The sequence below is a fragment of the Caenorhabditis elegans genome, chromosome III (assembly GCF_000002985.6).
Source record: "Caenorhabditis elegans chromosome III".
Lineage (NCBI taxonomy): Eukaryota > Metazoa > Nematoda > Chromadorea > Rhabditida > Rhabditidae > Caenorhabditis > Caenorhabditis elegans.
The window spans coordinates 9,346,065-9,366,533 of record NC_003281.10 but is presented as its reverse complement, the minus strand read 5'-3'; the positions used below and the strand labels follow the sequence as shown (position 1 = coordinate 9,366,533).

At 38.7% G+C, this 20,469-nt stretch overlaps 3 protein-coding genes and 6 non-coding genes across 11 annotated transcripts; 3 read left to right on the top strand and 6 right to left on the bottom strand.

Moving 5' to 3' along the window:
- Positions 1–1,153: 1,153 nt before the first annotated feature.
- On the bottom strand, positions 1,154–5,006 carry flp-25 (FMRF-Like Peptide). The gene is made up of 3 exons (NM_001027494.3): positions 4,868–5,006; positions 2,258–2,466; positions 1,154–1,446 (listed from the first exon to the last, which is right to left on the bottom strand). Exons 2-3 carry the CDS (start codon positions 2,457–2,459, stop codon positions 1,358–1,360), a joined length of 291 nt encoding a protein of 96 aa, NP_001022665.1. The 5' UTR covers positions 2,460–2,466; positions 4,868–5,006; the 3' UTR covers positions 1,154–1,357.
- Positions 5,007–5,200: 194 nt separating this feature from the next.
- K04H4.5 (uncharacterized protein) lies at positions 5,201–7,174 on the bottom strand. Its single transcript, NM_066659.6, has 5 exons — positions 6,216–7,174; positions 6,083–6,172; positions 5,568–6,036; positions 5,454–5,521; positions 5,201–5,404 (listed from the first exon to the last, which is right to left on the bottom strand). The coding sequence occupies exons 2-5, from the start codon at positions 6,161–6,163 to the stop codon at positions 5,267–5,269; spliced, it is 756 nt and encodes a 251-aa protein (NP_499060.1). The 5' UTR covers positions 6,164–6,172; positions 6,216–7,174; the 3' UTR covers positions 5,201–5,266.
- Positions 7,175–9,206: 2,032 nt separating this feature from the next.
- Positions 9,207–9,279, bottom strand: K04H4.15. The gene has a single exon (NR_052616.2). It is a non-coding gene; the product is annotated as an Unclassified non-coding RNA K04H4.15 (non-coding RNA).
- Positions 9,207–9,279, top strand: K04H4.10. The gene has a single exon (NR_052617.2). It is a non-coding gene; the product is annotated as an Unclassified non-coding RNA K04H4.10 (non-coding RNA).
- A 1,367-nt stretch (positions 9,280–10,646) lies between these two features.
- Positions 10,647–10,921, top strand: K04H4.14. The gene has a single exon (NR_052615.1). It is a non-coding gene; the product is annotated as an Unclassified non-coding RNA K04H4.14 (non-coding RNA).
- Positions 10,710–11,040, bottom strand: K04H4.13. Its single transcript, NR_052614.1, has one exon. It is a non-coding gene; the product is annotated as an Unclassified non-coding RNA K04H4.13 (non-coding RNA).
- A 31-nt stretch (positions 11,041–11,071) lies between these two features.
- Positions 11,072–18,766, top strand: chtb-1 (Chitin binding domain (ChtBD2) containing chtb-1; the record flags this gene model as incomplete). 3 transcript variants are annotated; one of them, NM_001379858.1, is made up of 22 exons in its annotated part: positions 11,189–11,222; positions 11,567–11,684; positions 11,732–11,871; positions 12,763–12,865; positions 12,910–13,007; positions 13,060–13,158; positions 13,209–13,646; positions 13,813–14,459; positions 14,506–14,725; positions 14,772–14,909; positions 15,168–15,293; positions 15,353–15,586; positions 15,634–15,882; positions 15,945–16,004; positions 16,053–16,181; positions 16,236–16,352; positions 16,399–17,082; positions 17,161–17,364; positions 17,464–17,610; positions 17,666–17,857; positions 17,911–18,051; positions 18,275–18,348. In NM_001379858.1, 22 exons carry the CDS (start codon positions 11,189–11,191, stop codon positions 18,346–18,348), a joined length of 4,392 nt encoding a protein of 1,463 aa, NP_001367094.1. The 3 variants fall into 3 exon arrangements, with proteins under 3 accessions (NP_001369839.1, NP_001369838.1, NP_001367094.1); NM_001382960.1 differs by lacking the exons at positions 13,060–13,158; positions 13,209–13,646; positions 13,813–14,459; ... (2 more) ...; positions 15,353–15,586; positions 15,634–15,882 and having other exon boundaries at positions 11,072–11,222; positions 18,275–18,766; NM_001382959.2 differs by lacking the exons at positions 13,060–13,158; positions 13,209–13,646; positions 13,813–14,459; ... (5 more) ...; positions 17,666–17,857; positions 17,911–18,051 and having other exon boundaries at positions 11,072–11,222; positions 18,275–18,765.
- K04H4.12 lies at positions 12,135–12,314 on the bottom strand. The gene has a single exon (NR_052613.1). It is a non-coding gene; the product is annotated as an Unclassified non-coding RNA K04H4.12 (non-coding RNA).
- K04H4.11 lies at positions 18,110–18,240 on the bottom strand. The gene has a single exon (NR_052612.1). It is a non-coding gene; the product is annotated as an Unclassified non-coding RNA K04H4.11 (non-coding RNA).
- Positions 18,767–20,469: the final 1,703 nt, after the last annotated feature.

The following is a 20,469-nucleotide window of genomic DNA, read 5'->3' as shown; positions in this document are numbered from 1 at the left end:
ACTGTGCTCCGAAGAGCATACAAGAATGATGTTTGCTGCGAAGAAGACATGTTAACTACAAATGAATCACTTTCTGATCTCGTTTGAAAAATTCAAGACTACTAAAAGTCGGTTTGACTCCAAAAAAAAGGCATTTTTATTAATCAATCTTTGAAATAGAGACAATGAGTTCAAAAAGGCTTTATATTAATCTTAAAAATTGCCAAAAAAAATCAAGTTTCAGTTTAAAAATTCCATTAGTATTTTGTGCAGCGACTTGATAGTGAGTTGTAAAGCTCAAAACAAAACATATTTCACAGTAAAAAAAAGTGTTGCATATCTGAAGAGACTTGAAATTTTTTTAAACTGAAATTCAGTGCAATCAAGCAGTTTTGCAGATTCATTTTATGAAAAGTTGTTTCAATATTTTGACATTGTCTAAAAAATTTAATTCTATTGCAACTGATCATTTATATTTCCCGTTCAATCCCACATTGTACTTCCCTTTCCTATTATATCAAACATTATTTCATCCAAACATCCAAAACCGCCTTCGATCGATTTTCTGAAAAGTGGAACAGCTGAAAATCTCTTCGTCATGACTTTGTTCAATTCCACCTGCTTCTCCTTCTCATTTCTCTCACCTACAGTAGTCAATAGAATTCAGTAGCATTGGGAACAAAACTCAGATATTCTTAGTCAATGTCGTAAAGGTCATTAATTTTTTAAATAATTTTTAATTAATGAAAAATGAAACTTGAGTAACTTGAGTATAACAAAACTTTGATGAAACCTGGGCGTTGCCGAACTAGAAGGTTCTGAGGGTTCCACAGGAAGTTTGAAATTTAAACGAGATATTTGTAATTTGAAAGCTTTTAATTGTGAATTTTAAGCTGCAAAATTTCCGAGCTGAGCTTGCGGTGAGCTTCCAAAGATTCTGCATAAGCGGTACACTTTTGGTATTTCATGCCAAAACATATCATTTTTGTGATTTTTTTGAAATATTTCTGAAAAAATAAGAGGAAAGTCTTGCCCAACGTTTTCGATCTTGAGCAAGAAGTTGATGCAAAAAGCAAAGCTTTCAAGCACTTTTTGCCATAAAAAATTATGTTCATCCAGGAAATACAATCAACAACGTTTTGCAAAAACAAATAAAACTAAAAATTGCAAGGTTAACGTGTCAAGGCCGGTTTATTATTGGAAGCAATCAGCACACAACATGATTCATAAATATATCGTGGTGTATCACATAAATGACAATTATTATTCAGATGGAATTAAAGAAGTAAATAATGAAAATAAATGAGATGTTGTTCTAGTTTTTTGGTGAAAAGTGGAATGTCTATGAAGGCGCCGCGTGAATATGGATGAATTGAGATCATTTCCGACCGAAACGGATGTAGTCGTACGATGCCTTCTTGATTGGAGCAGCTCTTCCAAATCGAACAAAATCATAATCTCGTTTCACTGGAAAACACTTTTTGGTTTGATAGACTTGAAAATAGAATTGTTAGGGTTATTACTCGTAAATGAATATTAATTTGATTTACCTGGGACATTGACATATCTTGATTGGACATTGCGCGAAAATAAGGAAATTGGGGGAAAATAGGATTCAGCTTGGAATAATATGTTAGATCAAAAAATTTGAGGGGTTTTGAGAAATTATTTGATAATTTGTTTTTCCAACTTTTGGCTTTTATGAATTTTAACCTTTTTGGTTTTAACGACTACATTAGCTCACCAAAAACAATTTTTACGTAGATTTCTATTAAATTAAGTTTCGATTCAAAGTGATTAGATTTTCCAGCTCTATGCAATCTTTGAGTCCTTAGAAAAGTTTCATTCATCAAGCTAATACGGAAAGATTTTTCTCAAATGACAGCTGGCAACGGATCTTAAAGTTCCAATATTTTGGCTGAGTTTTTAAGAGAAAATTAATAATTTCAAAATACTACACCACTTCAACATCTCATTATCTCCTGCCATTGGTTTTATTAAAACTTGTTCAACTTTAAAAAAATATTGTGCAATTGTTGACATTCATTTCACTGTTGATAAGTTTCTTAATAAGTCTTCAAAAAAACTTAGAAAATAGATGTCCAGACGGGTGCTAAAGTTTAAGGTTCTTTGGATAAATTGTTCTTATCTCTTAGAACTGACCAATTTTTTAGAGGCAATTACCATACTAACACTAATTCAATAACCATTGTCTCTCACCAAAAAAGTAGAAGGACGGAGAAAAGTCTCCCCCCGTATGGAAACAAAATACACTCACTTTTGAACTGTGACGAAGGTCTGGCAAGAAGATTGGAAAGACGAGTCGACTCATAGAGCTCCGGAGGGAGCACCAGTCCCAAGTCGACGGCTGCCGAACCATCTTCCTGACAATCAATGGAGCACTCCTTTTTTGCTTCGGTGGTGGCGCAGAGCAACACAAGGAATGCGACCAGAAGATAGATCATCGAGTTGTGAGACATTTGGCCACTGGAAAATTTAAAGATTTTAAAGAATTAGGAAAGTTATTTATATTGATTAATAAGGATCGGAAGAATTTCCTAGCTCACAGCTTTATGAAACCAACTATCACAGAAAAAATGTCTAACTATAAGTAAATAAGCTATGAAAATAGTATAGAATAAAAGGAAAATCAATCTAATCGTGTAAGGAGATTACTGTAGATAATTCAAATTTTATTGGATTTATATTATAGGCGGTGGTGAAAACTGAAAAACAATAGATTACTACGTCAAGTGAATTGGGTCAAACAGCTAGAGCTCCTTATATTTTATATCACAAGCTTCCAGGACTCCGCCTACCTTTTTTGATTGAATTCGTTAACCAGCGTCTCTCACTGACTATACACTCTCTAAGAAGTTTTCAGATGTCGGAGGTGACGTGGAATTGGAAGGATCTAAGGTAGGAAAAACTAAAAATATATATGGAAATGAAGGAAAAAAGCACTGTAAATCAAAATATATTTAATGTTTCTAAAGATTTTTTGCGCTGAAAATGACGGTAGGAATGTGATATGAGCTATGATTTACGAATGCTCATAAAGTTTTGGAATTTTGGGAATTGAAATAAAATTTTGCAAGCTTACACTTCTAGGGCTTCCAAATTGCCTGCATGATTTCAAACAAAGTATGTTCGGATACGGAAGTACACTAGGATTAACATTAGGTAGATTAAACAGCATCATTTGTGAGGGCGGTCCAGAAATTCCAAAATGATGGGAATAACGGGAGTGGGCGGTAATGTGGGCAAGTATTTGAAAACTAGGCAAGTATTTGAAAACTTATTTTTTTACAGATTTCCAGAATTTTTTCTTTAAAAATTATAAAAAAAACTCCGGAATGTTCGGCTACCGTAAAACACTTCTATAAATAAAAATTCTACAAAACTGCACTGATAAAGAATACTGGGCTCAAAATGATTTTTAAAAATGCACTGAAACAATTTAAAATCCAAATTTTAGGTGTTAGGAGTTTGGTAATGTCGCTCAAATATCTCATTTCAAGATCGGGTGTGAACATAGTTTCCTTTTCAGAAATTACTAACCAAAAAATTCTAGACATTTGTTTTGTAATTAATTTTTTGAGTAGCCGTTGAAAAACAATCTAAAGCTATTTATTTTCTGGTCTGATTTGGTTGACATTAGTTATTAGAAAAATTTAAGATTGAGGAAGTTGAATTCATAATGAAAATTTTTCAAACTTGAAAAGTATGTCGAATTCTTTGCAAAATGTTTTCATCCAAAACCGCGAAACATATGTTTTCACATGCTGCTTTTTGTTTTATCCCAAAACAAAACAGTTGAACTTTTATTTTTCAAAAAGGGCTCACGAAAAGGAAAAATGTTAGAGTAACAAAAAATTAATTATTACATATTTTCTTTTAAATTTGTGTTGTAATTTCATTCAATTAAATTTCTTACAGTTTTATAGGCGTTTTCTGGAGAGTCTGGCGGGCGTTAGCACAATTTTTAGAAAAAGTTTTCACAAGTTGGGTGCAGATTTTTGACTCCAAAATGTCACATTTAGTTTCAGAAACTTCAATCTTCACCGCCTCCAGAATTTGTATAACACATGTCAATGATTTCATATTTTCTTTGCATTATTCCGACAACTTTTGACAGCAAAAAGACACTACAAACAGCTGAAAATTGAAGAAATGCAACCAAGTAATCGTCATTTTCTGTAGGATGTTTAAACTTGAATAATGGGGGTAGAAAACTTGAAAATTAAAAAAAAAGGAAAAAAGAGAAAAATGAATGGGAAGAAGTAAAGGGGAAGACCTAATTTGTTTAGCTATTTCTCCTCGAACTTTGTGCTCATTTCTGCTGTTATGAGTTGAAACTTATGAATATTTTTCATGAACTGACAAATTGCTACGTGAGTTCTGCTAAAAAATGAATAAGATGTACTCGAATAAGTCAAGTTATTCTACAAATTTTCTGCAAAATTTATGGACTTTGAATTTTTGGGTTCATTCTGTGTAGCCACGGTTTTTCGCGATGTGCGTAGAAGATCCGATCCTTGCCGCTAGGAACAAGAGTGGAGCTAGCCAGAATCAGATGCGGTCACTCAACCATGGTCCCAAGCTATTTTGCGAGAGTCAACAACGACACGGTGCCAGCCTGCAAGAAGTGTGGCGATGTCACAGGGAATGTGGAACACATGCTGAGATGTTCTATCCAACCCCCGCTCACTCCGTCTAAACTGTGGACGGATCCGAAAAAGGTGGCAGAGGCACTGGGCCTCCCCACCAGAATTTTCGATCCAGGCGGATCTCAATGATCCAAGGACCTCCACGGTTCCACCGTGGTGCTTTTGCACCACTACTACTACTACTATGTGCGTAGAACGCCTCAATCAGCACAATATACCCAAAACACAATTGATGGCCGGGCACGATGTGCCTAAAGTTGTCGGTGGCGGGCCGTTTACAATGCCATTGCTGCGAGATTCCTGATTGACAAGTTGCCAATTATCTGTGAACAAAAAGGAGAGATATTCGGAGTCAATTTTCCATTGTTACCATTAAGAAATGTCCAAAGAACTTTGAAGATCCGATTTTATCTTGAAAAATTGAACATTTCTTGAAAAAGTACCTATTTTTAATGAAAAACAGTACGATTTTTGAAAACACTACTAATGTTCTTCTGACATCCGCTTTCTTCTCAACTTTTTGAGAGTGGGTCTCGGATAAAGTGGCTGAAAAGAAATACAAAAATTCTTCATTTCATATCGACAGATTTTGAGATTCATTTCACATTGGGAAACACCTAATTGAGCTCCGGCATTGCGTATTGCGATTCAATTGATTTGGTGACTGGACGGAAAGCACTCAATCCTTTGTACTTGCTCTCGGAGTGGCGATCATACGTGCTTGTGATCGGAAGGCAGCCAAAAGCTGGACCAAGCTGAAAAAAACGAGTTTAAAACTTTATTTTTTGAACTGAAAAAATTTACCGTAGCGGTAAGGCAGGAGGATTCAGAGGCAATTGTAGAAGTAACATCCGATGCAGTGTATGAAATCACTGTAATTGATAACTTTTTGTATTCTGCATAGTTATAAAAACATACAGCTTTCCAGTCCGGTCTTTTTTGGGCTATTCACTTTATTCGGGTCCTCATTTTCCATCAACACGTATTGAGACTTTTCGTGTGCTCCATTAATTTTGAAAACGTTCTCAGTAGCTTCAATCGATGTCATTTTAGGAAGCTGGAAGTTGCTCATTTTTTGAACGTCATCGTTAAAATTCTGTGGCGGCGGAGAGAAACCCGGGACGTAGTACTCAAAGTTCATTGAATCCACCGGTGCGATGGCTTCCACTTCTTTCTTATCTCCCTCCAAATTAGCATCAGACTTTTCGTAAGCATAGAAAGATTTGTCTGCTTGTTCGGCTGCAATGATCTTCTCCTTCTGAGCTGCACGAAGCTGAGCACGGTAGATTGGTGGAATGTCGTCAGACTCCAAACCACAGTAATCCGAAACAAGTGGCTCTTTGATGTTAACATCAATCACAGATGCGAGCTCTTGGAGATTTTCAAGCTAAAAATTAGGACTTTTTGGCAATCCATTGAATTACCTAGCCTACCGGTGGAAGATCGTTACTCTCAGTCATCCCAAACATTTGAGTAGCTTCAGGCTCCAAATAAAAACTTTCAACGTATCCCATTGCTTCGAACTGAAAAGAGAATGAATCATCGATTCTCTAAATTAGAACTCACTTGAACAGAAATTGTCCGCTGTAACGAAATGGCAAAGTAAAATCGGGAATAAATTTAAAACAGTGAGAAACGCTCATTTATACTCGAATGGGCATTTTCACGTAGTTACGTGGCAATACCGTGTAACACGAAAAATTAATAATAATAATTAGCAGAAATTAATATTTGGAAAATGAGACTTCTATTTAGATCCAGCCGTTTGTGAATTCGTTCCGTCTGTGCACGTTTTTCAGCTGGTCTGATTGAATTATCAGGATGTTTTCTTCTGTACTGTGGGTTTTAGCACCTTCTAAACATTTGTAAATTTGGAAATTGATTTTAGAATTGATAAGTTTAAAATAATTTTGACATTTTCAAATTTTTTTCCGAAATTGATGCAGTAATAAAAGCACATTGCACGCCCATGCAAAAGAACCTTCCATTTTTAGAACTTTCGAACCTTTTTCCAGGAGAAGCCCACTCAGAGCATTAGGGACGCTTTGCAAACTTTCCGCTAGTTGTCAAACTCGAATGATAAAGACAAATCAGAGAGGAAACTGAGAAACAAAGACAAAAAGCGAGGGAAACCGCGCAATTGATAAGCACAGGAGCGCGGCGGTACTGCAGCAGCTTTTCGTGACCTCTTCAGAGATGACTGTGTTCGTGTCGCTTATCACTCTCCGGCTTTTGGGTATGGACAGACGGTAAAGACAGAAAAGAAGAGAAGCCATGTGTTATGTGCCTTGACTAGACTCCCGCTAGAAAAAACTGGTGGAGATACTTTTAGATCAAACGCAAATAAAAGTGGCCGGCAAATGTCTATTAATATAATAATATTTGTTATGGAGAACTCAAACATATAATCAAGTTTCTGATAAGAAGATCGCGAACAAATGAAAAAAAAAACGTTGAGGATCAGAGTGCAAAAAGTGGCAAAGTGAAATATAGATAATTGGGTCCAAAGTTACAGGAAGTTGTAAAATGTTTCAAATGGGTTGTTTATTAGTCTGTTCAACATGTGACCGGGAAGTAGATTTTAAACAAAAGTTGAACGACGAGTCTCCAAATCTGGACGTTCAGCGGTTTAAAAATATGTTTAGGATTAGGCTTAGCTTAAGCTTGGGCTTAGTCTTAGTCTTAGGCTTACTCGCAAAAATAAGTCGCACACTGCCGTGGAAACTTTTATAAATGATATTTAAAAAAATCAAAAACCTAGATGATCAAATCATTGAGATCAAATCACAAACATTTATAAATATCTTAATCTCTGCTCATTCGCATAATAAATTGTATAAAACGGTTGAGGAAATCAGCATTTGACATTTTCAGATTGTAATACTCATTTTCAGTATGACAAAACATTGAAAAACCAGGTGGATTTTGTTTGAAGTATGGCATTTCAGTCACTCATGACTCAAAGTGACGAGCTCCTGCAAAAGTTGAACTTTGTGGAGCACATCTGGAAGATTCTGGAATAAATAGTTTCGCAATGTTTCACAAAAGTGTCCCTTCGGATTTCATCATAATCATAGTCTATTCAAGAGAATTTACCAAATCCTTGCTCGCCCGGTAGGGGTCATTTAGTGTGGTGGGATCTCCCTCCTTTGCGAGCCAGTATTTGAGTGTGTACTTTTTCAAGTGGACGACAAGTGACGGAGAGTGCGTTGGTCAGTTTGCCACGACCTTTGTACAAGCTTCGCAAAACAATCTCGAAAAGACAGACAGTATGTATGAGAGAGATTCTTCTTGTTTCTATCTCTCTCTCTCCCTCTTCCTAGGTTCTCACAAATAGAAATGCGCTTGAAGCTGGCTCTGCTGGAGACAGTGAAGCACACTGATTTGCATGCCAAACATATGATAAGAAAATAAGAGAGAGGGGCGAGAGCCGAATTCGGTCAGGTCAAGAACAAAGAGCGCGCGCAAATTTTATAGCATAAGTGGGAGAAGACTCAAACAATATCTATCACATTGTTCTTATAGTGAAGTGTCCGAAATTGGAAAACTACAAAAAACATGTATTGTCGATAAATTTACCTCAACACTTTCTATTCTATATTTTACTAAAATCTTTTGCAAAAAAAAACCTTTACAATGTTAGAGAAAAAATCTGTAGATATATTTCTCATATCTTAATAAATCTGACCCCCACCCTCCATTCCTTTCCCTATGATAAGTTTGATGTTTGACTACTGATTTGCACTTTATCGTGACCAACCGGCACTGTATCAGAAAAACAGCAAAAAAGTGAGCGCGTTCGCTTTGTCTACGAGCATCCTAAAAACAATGATCATTTGAGATTGAACACATTTCGATGTGACTGTGGAGTCGCTCAGTTTCTAGTAAAGCTTCCATGAAGAGACAGGCGCGGTTTCAGGGTCTGGAACCTGTCTGAACTATTCTCTGGCATGACATGAAATTCCTGGTGTTTGCACCACGTGCAATAGTTGGTTCTTTCAAGGCAACCTACACTTTTCGGGTCCCAAGCAAAGCAGGAGGCTCGCGGTTTCAGGCAGGCGCGGCTATTGTTTTGGTGCCTGCGTTAACATAGTTTCTAGCAACGCACTTTGAAGCTGGAACATAAGTTTAATATCTTGGTCGGCTTTTACTTTGAATAAAAGTTGTCAACCGATAAAATCTCTGTTGTCTATAAGTCTCTATAAGTTTCTAATCATAAAGTTTCAAGGTTTGTTCAGAAAAATCGGAAATTGATATTATGTAGATATTATCTTTTGATTTCAAAGTAACATGTTTTAGGGAAATACCACTTTGTAAACATAACATGAACATACTTATCACTCGACCGCCTGGCCGAGCCTGGTATCCGCCGCGGTTTTTTTTGTCAAATTCGGGGTCCCGTCTTGTCGTGAGATGAAGGAGACACAACCCGCCGCCGCCCTTGTGATCTTTTTCCTACGAACACAAACCCAAATTCCTCAACACTATTTCTCTCCCACCACCAGCAGCACCAAAATCTGATAAAAAATGACAAGTTTTGTCGTAGAGACTCCGCGAGGACAACAAACAGTGGCACGAGCAATCTCTTTCGTGATATAGTGTTGCAAAAAGATGCGCTTGACAGCTTGTCTACGCCATGATGTTTTTTTTTGCTTCCGTGTCTTTTCTAGGTGCGAAAAAAGAACAAAAAAGAAGACAAGTCTCTCCGGATTCGGAAGATGGTTTTGAATGAAAAGTGAGATTTCATTCAATTACATATGAATATGGCCAGTTACGCAAGGAACGAACTGGATGCCATCGAGAAATTAAATGGTCTTGTACTTTTGCAAAAAGAGACCGGTAAAGAAATTAGCAATGATATGCATGGAAATTATTTTCCATTTCTTTTTAATGTACGCTGGAAGTTTTAAAAACAACATTATCTTATTATCAGTTGAGCGAAAAACGCTAAAACATAAGTTACCGAATTTGCATTAACTCAATTGAATTTTTACAGTTACTTATCAAAAGCGGCTTAAATTTTTGGCTTCATCAATAGCACGGAAATTTCAAAATCGGAATGCGCTGCCAACGGATAATCCAAAAACAAAAATCGTTGTGAAGCAGTAATAGATTCAAATTAAAAGGCTTGAAATTAAAAAAAACTGAGAATAAATTTTCACAGTCCATAATATATTAGCTGCCCTGTCCAGTTCAAATTGCCTGACCAACATCGCATCGTATTTGACTAGAGGTGTCTCACTAATTGCGTGCATTGCGCACTTAGAATAATGGAGTTTTGAATTACACGAGATCTTACAAAAATGCGCGTTGTTTTTTATGTCCGGGAATTTGGATTTGGAGGGTCTCAATTTCACTTAAAAGTGGCAATGACTACAAGTGGCAGAACAGTTAAATTACAATGACTCGGTCGAATCGAAACCGAATGTGCACTTTGCAACAGTATACGAGTCGCGGTGGGCGCTTGGTGCTCGATTTTTGTTGGAAATGTGTGCATCGCGCGTCCTTCAATGTTATGGAAATATGCAGTAGTTCCGGAAAACATCATATCATTTTGAAACATTAGCTACATATTATTCGATACATGGATGGTGGATGTTTTAAGTCTTCAAAACTATATGTTTTCAAGAACAGATGTCAAGACTACTGTAGACTACTGTACTGTACTGTAAGACTACTGTAGGTCAATCACTTCCATCATAATCATAAAATTCTTGTGAAATCAACTATAAAATTACGCCACCCTCATCATCACTTCCGATTATTTGTCCTCTTTCATCCGTGCCCGGAATTCGTCCGCGCTGGTCAAGTTGAACTCGTCGACTCTTTTCTTGCCAAGAAGTTGCTCAACCCCCAAAAAACTTGATCCAGTGTTTCCTGGCGGCGGTTTTACCTCATCTGAGACGCCTTAGTGTTGCTCCCCCAAATAACCCTAAAAAAGGAAACAATAGTACTTTTTCGCAAGAGAGACCGCGACCTCGCGCGCGCCTTCTATTCTCGTGCTCATAAGCGCCGAGCTTCTATTTTCGGCCGACTTGATGTAGAAAGAGACAGAGAAAGAGTACTGACCTCTCTCCGTCTTCGCCACCTTCTCAAGCGTCGTGTGCGAATCTCCGCACCGGTACAGTATACGCGGAGAGGAGAAGAGACGAAAGATAGAAACGAAGAAGACGGAGAGGGCGGCGCGTTTCGCATACAAACCTCCCCAACCCCTCGGAAGCTTCCTATCCTCTAGCTCTCACCCTACCTGCTTCATTCGTTCTCTACCTCACCATCGGAGAGAAGACACATTTCACATCTTAACCCCCACCCACAATACCATTATTTTCAAATTCCGTCTTCTTGTTGCTCCGTTGTCTCCTCCCCTTATCTCCCACCCCATCACAGCCTTTTATCACTTTATCAGTGTTCAAATTTTCCAGCGTGGCAATTGTTGTCGAGTCCACCAAAAGAAGAAGAAGAAGATAGCAGCTTTGTTTTCCATCTGAATCGACCACCTTCTTCCATTTATCATATAATCACAAAGCAGTATACACATAATGCTGCGCAATCTCATTTTAATCACCCTCCTCGGTAAGCTTTCTTTCAAATTTTATATAATACATTCTAGATTCTGTTTATTTTTGAAAAATGTTAGCTCTAAAATTAAATACTCTCTCTTGAAAATCTATATTTTTCCATATATTTTCAGAGGCAAAAAAGTTTCTGAATAGTCTAAATTTGATCTTGAATTTAAATGGGTTTATACATAAAACTTATCAAACTTATTCCATCTTATAGTTTACTATTCAACTACTAGATTGCAAGAATTTGTCTGAAAATCTAGGCCTGAAATATCACTGTATTTTGAGAATTTAAATAATAATAATTTCCCATTCATTTTTCTTATCATTTCTCAAACCAATTTTAATTTACAGTCGCTTCTGGACATGGACAGACGCCTGTAATTGGCGGAACGTGTAAACTTGGAACTGCTGATGTTCAAATTGGAGGAAAACAGACACAGTTTTTCCTCAAGTGCGAGACGACAGCTGAGTGAGTTTCATTCAACCAAAACAACTGAAAATCTTTCATTCTTTTAGTAGTGCCGAAGGTGAAGGTGTCTGGGTTGTGAAGTCGAGAGCCGCCGCCGCTCCTTCATCAGTACCATCTGTTCCAGCTGAAAATACACAGCCACAACAACATCCAAAAGCTCGTAAACCAGCTTCCCCGAACATTTGTGGTGAGTTTCTTAGACTTCTTATTCTTCTTCATCACCAACATTTATTCCTCTATTTTAAATCGGTGGAAGCTCTTAAGTCAACTAATGAGCGAGCCCACTTCTGACCGCAAATAAACATCAACCACAGTGGTCAACAATAAGTTGAAATGAACTGTTACGAGCGATAAGGTATCTAGGAAATTGTAGAAGAAAGAAAAGTAGAAAAAAGTGGAAGTCCGACATCTCCAAGCCATATTTGCTTATGCTTCTGACAGTGTTTCTTGTGTATTTGTGTGTTTACATTTAATTCTTTTCCTTTTCCTCTCACTCAATTCAATTCATTCCAAAAAATAAAACACACACATACAAACACACAAACATCACAAATAGTGTGTAGATATTTTGCCAACGAATTCCAAAACTAGATTCACTACATTTCTTGTGACCAAATTTCATCATCTTTTCGAGGAAATTCGAGGAAAATGCGCCACTTTTGTCTGGGATCCTTTGTTTCACAATTCCATTATTTGACCACTCTAATGAACGCAAATGACCTAAATCCTCTTGATGGGAATGAAGAAAAAAACGCAACTTGCGGTGTCTTGCAATTCCTGCTTGCTCCGCCGGCTTTTGTCCACCACTCACTTGCGCACAGTGCGTTGAGAGTCGCCGGCGCGTGACCAAGAGGGGGTTCAACAAATAGGTCAGAAGGTTGATAAGAGAGTGTTGGAGGAAGGGATACGCAGCTCGCAGAGCTCACCAGTCGCCGCCGCGACCTACCGAGGAAAAGTGTTTTGTTTTTAAGAACCCCAGCGAGAAAAGACAGAAGGGATAACTTAATGAGATCGGGGATTTGGTTTAAAACTGAAATTTCATCTTATTATTCTAAATCGATCAATAAAATATTTTCAGAACAAGACAATGGAGCCCGCGAGAGCGAGGTCTGTGCCGTTTCAGCCACCTGTCTTCAGGCTCATAACGACTTCCCATCTTCCTACCTTCAATGTGACCAAACGTAGGAAACCGTTGCATAATAAAAAACAAAATGTTCAATTCCAGCACTCTCCGATGGGTCCGCAAGTCGTGCCAAGAGAACTTCTTGTTCAACTTTGAGCAACAAACTTGTATCGTTCCAAAGAGAATGAGCTCTCTCTCCCGTAAGTTGTTTTTATGATTAACCACATATTATTTCACTAATTGCTTAAACAGCATCAACATCTTCCCCATCTAACACTGAAAATCCCTGCTCGAAATGCCCACTGGGATCAGCTTGCCGCAATGGTAACTGTATCCCTTTAACAACTTCAAGTAGGTTCTAATCACACTTTTCCCGCCTATGATCTCTAACTTTCCATTAGATTTGTGTTCTGATGGTTCTCCTCCTAATAATACATGTACTCGGGATCCGTACTCTTGTCCCAAGGGACATTTTTGTACCGCACAAAAAGTGTGTTGCCCTTCAACTGCATTGCAATCATCAATTGGATGTTCGACGGTCTGCACAATCGATGAATCGTGTCCAAAAGGAATGACATGCCAGAATAACTGCTGTGAAGAAAGAAAACTACTACGACATCCAAAAGTATATCGATATGCAACTGTAGAGGCAACAAATACAATATTTGAAGTGGATAATGATATTTTTGATAGTGCTGCAATCGAATCACTCCCAACTCAAAAACCGCAGCGACTAGATGAAATTATGGCTCCAGGAATCACACCAACTCCGACAAGAACCACTGAACCTCCAAAACTTCGATGTTTGAGTAGTAACACGGACGAGGTCAATTCATTAGGTGCGTTCACTTTTCTTCCTTCCTTTTCTCATCTGTTTGTGGTCACTTTAAAGTATTTCGGAAAGAGCGCTCTCCGTTTCCACCACTGTTTACAAAGTAAATAGGAGCCTAATGAGAAGCACGCGCATTAGCTAACCACCTCATTTCATCAACTGTACTTTTATAGGCGGAGCATCATCATCATCTGCAACATGTGGAGGAACAAATGCGAATTGTACTTCTGATGAAGATTGTCCAACAACCTTCAAATGTTATCAAGGTTGTTGTAAATTGGCTGTATGTCCGAGAAGTCTAACAGCCGTCAAATTCACATGTAAAACTCAATATCACTGTAGAGCAAATGAACATTGCTTTTTTGGAGGATGCTGCCCAAAAACTATCGAATTAGCTGTGATAAAATCACAAGTTTTGACAATGAGCAAAGACAACGAGCACACCAAAGAGACAGAAAAACTGATAATTGGAGACTGTGAAGTGGATACCAGAGTTAAAAAATGTGATATCGATATTATATGCCCAGAGATGTCAGAATGTGTAGATGGAATATGCTGTAAGCAACCACCAAAGGCACGATGTGGAAATGGATTGATGGCTCTTTCGATTCCAGTTCATTGTTCTCTATCAGATGATTGTCCAATTGCTTCTAGATGTGAATATGGGAAATGTTGTCCGTTCCTCTCAGAATCTGCGGATTCCACTTCCGATAGTGTCGGAGAAACCACGCCTGTAATTATAAAAGAAGAAATAATCTCAACAGCAACAAAAGTTTGGAAGAAAGTTGACAAAACCAGTGGTGTATCGATTAACAAAAATGTAAGTTTCTACTCGAGGTGGTAAAATATTCAATGTTATTTTTTAGAAATGTTTATCCACGCAAAGATGTGATTTACATACTCTGTGCCCTCCCGATTTCACTTGCTCACTGTCGGGCAAATGCTGCAAACTGAACATTCATTGCCCAGACGGGACGGTTCCTGAAACTTCATGTCAGTCTGCTAGTAATCATGATCACTGCCCATCATCATCTCACAAATGTACTTTACTCAATAAGGAACATTTTGCATGCTGTTATAGTCCTGGTAAGAAACATGGCATCCCAAACTTAATTGAACTAATGATTTCCAGGACTTGTCGTCGAAGGAAGTGTAACAGCTGAGGTTTCCTCAGAATGCCCCATAGGATCTGTTGAAGTTGATCCAAGATTCGGAACTTCCTGCCGATACAGTTTGCAGTGTCCATCTCCCTATTTCTGTAATCAACGGGGTAGATGCTGTCAATTAGCTAATACCTAAAAGGTGAGGTTCAAAGAAAATGAACTTAATTCAAACTTTATGTATTTCAGATCCAGATACAATGCTTCAATCCCAATCTCTTTGACAAACACGTGTACACCGACATATTCAATTAAATAACATAACTAACCACATTAAACCTTCGCATGAATACTTACTTCTAACATTCTTCATTATGAAAATCCATACTCCAATAATCTCAATTTACATTTGTAATATTTATGTACAGGTCAACAAGCCAGCGGACTCGTGTGCACATTCTCTAGCTGCTCCAACTCCAACCCATGCTCCGTCGGAACTTGCAACAACGGATACTGTTGCTCCAGTGGATCCAACTCTGGCTCAGCTATTATTGGTAAGTATTTTCAATCATTTTTGATCACTTCCCACAACCAGCACACTTCCATAATTCAGATTCTGACACCAACAGCACAACTAACCCGTCACAACCAGAAACCACAAAAACCAAAAATAATACGAAAAAGTCTAACTCTAGTAAAAAGCACAGAAAACCCAAAAAGAAAGACGTGGATCCCCTCTCTGATCCACTTCTTCAAAATGATTTTCCAATCGGACCTCCTGGCTATGGGTTCCCTGAACATTTATCCAACTTGGATGAAGTTCTGATAAGAGCTCAAGGAGATGGTGGTGAGCACCTTCTAACATCACTTGCACCTTCCAGATGTCTTTTACAGTTTCTTGTGCCGGAGGTTTCCAGTCTTCCTTGATCTGCTCTGTTGGTTCAGAATGTCCAGCTGGATTGCACTGTGATACCGCTATTAACCTCTGCTGTCCGCTTTTACTACCACTCACTGATCCTAAGAACCCAAAAAAGAGAAAAACGAAGAGAAGAAAGCAAAAACAAGATGAAAATGAGATGGAAGCTTCAGCAAACTTCCCAGATTCAGATCCTGCACGATTTTCGTCTTACTCATGTGGATGCAGTAATAAAACATTTTTCTAACAAATTGTATGTACAGTCAGATATTTATATTTAACTTTTCAGTGGGCGGAGGATCCAGCAACTGCGTCGGATGCCAGAATGCCCCACAAATCATCACTATCCGTGAGTACTCTGAAAATTTGAACGCTGAACTTATTTCTGATATTTCAGCACAAAACTCATGCCCAGGAGGTGGATACTCTGTCGGAGGATGCAGCTCTGGATATTGTGCCACTGGATACAGTTGCATCCAAAACCAATGCTGCCCATCATACAACTCTGCTCCAAGAATCTCTGTCTGTAAGTTTTATAGTTTATCGATATAGGTATTTATTCAAATGAATCTTATTCTAGACACCTGCCCATCTGGAGGAAACGCTGTTGGAGCCTGCATGTCTGGAAGATGCGCTAGTGGATACACCTGTAGCAACAACGTTTGCTGCCCACAGACCACCACCACTAACCCATTCGGTAATTTTTAATGTAGACTTTACATTCTAATCTTCGAACTTTCCAGTCTGCCCTGATGGAACCCAAGCTGCTGGAGGATGTGTGAACGGACAATGCGGAACTGGATACACTTGCTCCAATGGACTTTGCTGCGCCGGAACATCAACCACTGTCAAATGTCTTGACGGATCTGACGCCGTCGGAGCTTGCATTCCATCATGCACCGGAGATGGATGCGGAGGAGTTCAAGTCTCATACTATTGCGGATCTGGATACACTTGCACCACCGGAAACATTTGCTGCCCCATCAACAGTTGTCCAAATGGAGGAGAAGTTCTCGGCCCAACCATCAATGGACTTTGCCCAACTGGATACACCGTTCAAGGAAACCTTTGCTGCTCTGCCACCTGTACTGATGGATCAACTGGTCTTCCCTCTGTCAACGGAGTTTGTATCGACGGATACTCCCTTACCAACGGAGTCTGCTGCCCAGCAAGTGTCACCTGTACCGATGAGATTTCCATTGGCCCATGCACAGGAACTGGATTCAACGGAGGATGCCCAGCCGGATACGCTTGCGATTCCAACCAAGTTAACTGCTGCCCAGTTGTCAGATATACTGATGAGTCATGCCAAGTCGGACCAGCTATTGATGGACTCTGCCCACCAGGATACGTCGTTGTCTACATTCCAAACAGTCCACTCATCACCAACGGCGTCAATCCAGGAACTTGTATCGATCTTCAGTGTAGTAAGTTATTCAATCAAAATTATATGAACAGTTTTGAACATTATATGATTTCACCTTCATTAATTATGAAAACTTTAGCCACCGGACTTTGCCTCACTGCTAATCAAATCGGAGACTGCGACACAGCAACAGACGCCGGAACCTGCCCAACTGGATACACTTGCTTCACGAACGCCGGAATCTGTTGTTCTACCACTACTTTCAGCCGTCTTCGTATTGGTAACTCTCGACAAATGGCTCAAAAGCCAAACTATGGACGTCCACTTCACAGTTATATGCCTCGTAAGTATGCCTTGTTTTTCTGATCAACGTGTGGCGTGAATTTCTTACTTTGAAAAAAATCTCCCTGGTATCCTCCCTTTTCCACCTCTTCTTCTTCAGCTCGCTTCGGCGGACCATCCTCTTCGTGCTCTGATGGTTCACTCTCATCCGGTCCGTGCATGAACGGTCTTTGTGGAATTGGACTCGAGTGTCAGAATGGCAAATGTTGCTCTCCATCATCGAACAAGCCAGCCGGACTTCTTCAAAGTACTAGTTTGCATGCATCTTCCCCACTGAATCTTTCTCATCTTCCCCTTTACAGGCAAATGTCCATCCGGTGACACCGCCGTCTCCGGATGCTTCCCAAATGGATCATGTGGAACTGGATATGAATGTGTTTCTTCATTAAATCTCTGCTGTCCACCAGGTCAACCACAGACATTCCCATCATTCCCGGGTAACAACAATGGTTTCAACATCAACAACAACAATCGATTCGGATCATTGTCGATGTGTAAGTTTCGTGAAATTTAAAAAATCACGAAGACACATCATCTTCTCTTATAGCGCCGCGACCCATCGGCGCCCGTTGTCAGCTTGACGGCGAGTGCGTCGGACAAGCCGAGGGGCTTTCAATGTGCCACGCTGGAGTTTGCCAGTGCTCTCCGATCGCCTACACGCAAGGAATCGCATGCGTTAGACGAAAGTGTAAGGAATCGCATGTTGAATTCTATCCAGCTCGTCAACTGGCAAATCTGTCCCCTTTTGCATGCTCTATATAGACTTCTAGTCCTTAACAAGCCGATCCATAGCTTCACCATTTTCCTATTTGCCTAGAAGCTTAGACTTATAGACTTCCAGAATCCCATCTAGAGTCTCTGAGCACGCTTGAAATATTTAAAATGTTCTTGCCTTAATTCAATTCTTTTAGCTTTCCAAATGAACGACGACCCAGTGATCGACGCCGCCAACGACGACAAGTCAAGCAGCAGCGTAAGCGTGTGAAGCCTGAAGAGCTGAAGCGTGCATTACAACGTCTCTGCGCTTTGTATTACTTTTCTAGCTCATAATTGTTTTACTTTCCTTTTTTCCAAATATTTATTATCAAACGCTCAATTTCTCTTTTTTTTCAAATTGATTCTAAGTCTTTCCTATCTCCCGTTTCAACCTGTCCACCACTCTTTCACCAAATAATTATTGCCGCAACCTTATTTTTTGTTTTGAATTTGTCCACATTTTTCCCCAGCTGTTTTTGGACAAAAACAGTAATTCCTTGAGAATGTCAAAAAAATATATTTATTAATTTATTCTATTTAAATTATTGCTTCATTCCCTCCACCAAAGTTCTATTCATATAAACCATTTCATCCTATTCTGTTGAAAAATGTGCAAAATTTGAAAAAATAAATCTTGAAGTGAAAAATATTGTTGAAAAAAAATGTTGTTCCTAAAATTAAATAAAAATTTTGAAGAAAAAGTTCCCCCGATTTTCAATGAGTATCCTTTCAAAAATTAAAACGCCTCAATTCATTAATGTATCCTCAAACTTTAATTTAAAAGGTTTAAAGGTGAGATCGTTAACATTTCAGCTTCATTGAAACTGCTTTTCCGGCAGACTGAAAATGGCTCCTAATTCAAGGAAGCATCTGACAATAAAAATTGATGTTTTATAAATTCAAATGAAGGATAATCCTTGATCATATGTATTTCAATAAATTAATAAAAACTGATTTCTTTGCTACAAACTTATTAGTTTTGCTCCGGACCTTATTCACCCAACACCACTCTTTCTCAAGAAAGTTGGAGAAGAAAGTGCAAGGAATAAACAAATTTTAATGAGCAATGCACATGTGTGGTTGAGGGTATAAACAATGCAACTTTCGGAATTTTTCTTCTGGATTATAGAGAAATGCTCCAAGGCAAAGTTATGATCAAAAATCATAAAAAGGTATTTCCAATTTTCTATAGTACCAGGAACCAGTTGTATGATTGTTCTTTGATTCTTATGAACTACACTTTCTTATGAACTCTTTGGGTACGCTTTCCTTGACCCTTCATTTTTCTGTTCGAACGCTGCAAAAAACTCAGCTTCGTTTTTTTGTACCACGAGTAGCCAGAGCTTTCAGAAGTCCGCGCCAACGTTGCATTTCAATCGCAAAATGGTTCGAGGCATCATGTAAATCTTGGAGGGCCCAGACACTTGATCCGATCGGCGGGCGGTGCCTGTTGGCGTCTTCAGAAGAGACTCTCTCTCTCCGGCTGCTGCTGCTGTCGTTTAATATACAGAGAGAAGATGCTTCAAGATGAGAGAAAGAGAGATGTAGAAGTGTAAAGCTGAAGAAAGAGAGCTTCGGCCAACCGGAGCATCACCCCGTCGAGACTTTTCCTCTGCTTCTTCTGGTTTCGGGTTGACGCAATTTTTTCGGTTTTATATTTTTAAAGTTTTGTTTTCTAGTTTTGAATGGATTTTTAAGGAACAATTTTTCATTGTATTTGATTACATATTTTGTTCAGGCATTTGACATTTCCAAGTCAAGCTATCAAGTATATTCTCAATATTTTTTCATTTGGTCACTATCACTAAAAACCTTAAATTTGACAATGAGCCTAGTAATATCGTTAATTGAAGAGAATATAGGCATATGAATAGGCATCATGTATCAAAAATAATTATTCAGCTGAATTCCCTATCTTCGATCAACTATCAGTATAGGGCAACTCATGTTTTCAAAAAAGTACAAACTTTACTGAAACCTAACTCCCGCCTTCTCTTGCCACTTGCAAACCAACACAGATGACCCCTAACAACTGCGTATAGTGAGAATCCCGGTCTCGTCTCAAAGCACCTCGCAATGACCTCGCACAGTTGGCAGATATTGCTGACAGCTCGATCGATCAGTGTGGCTCTGTCTTCAATCAAAAGTTGAAGGAGGCAAAAGAGAGAATTTGTGTGTGTATGTGTGTGTGAGTGGGAGCGAATTTTGATAAAAGACGGATGAGGTTGCTTGAAAGTTGATGTGCACTCTCAAAAGTTTGATTCATGAATGATAAATAGGTGGAGCGCGATTCATTGTTTTTTCAAGAAATAAAAACTTTTGAAAATAAGTTATTACGTTGAAAAGCTTG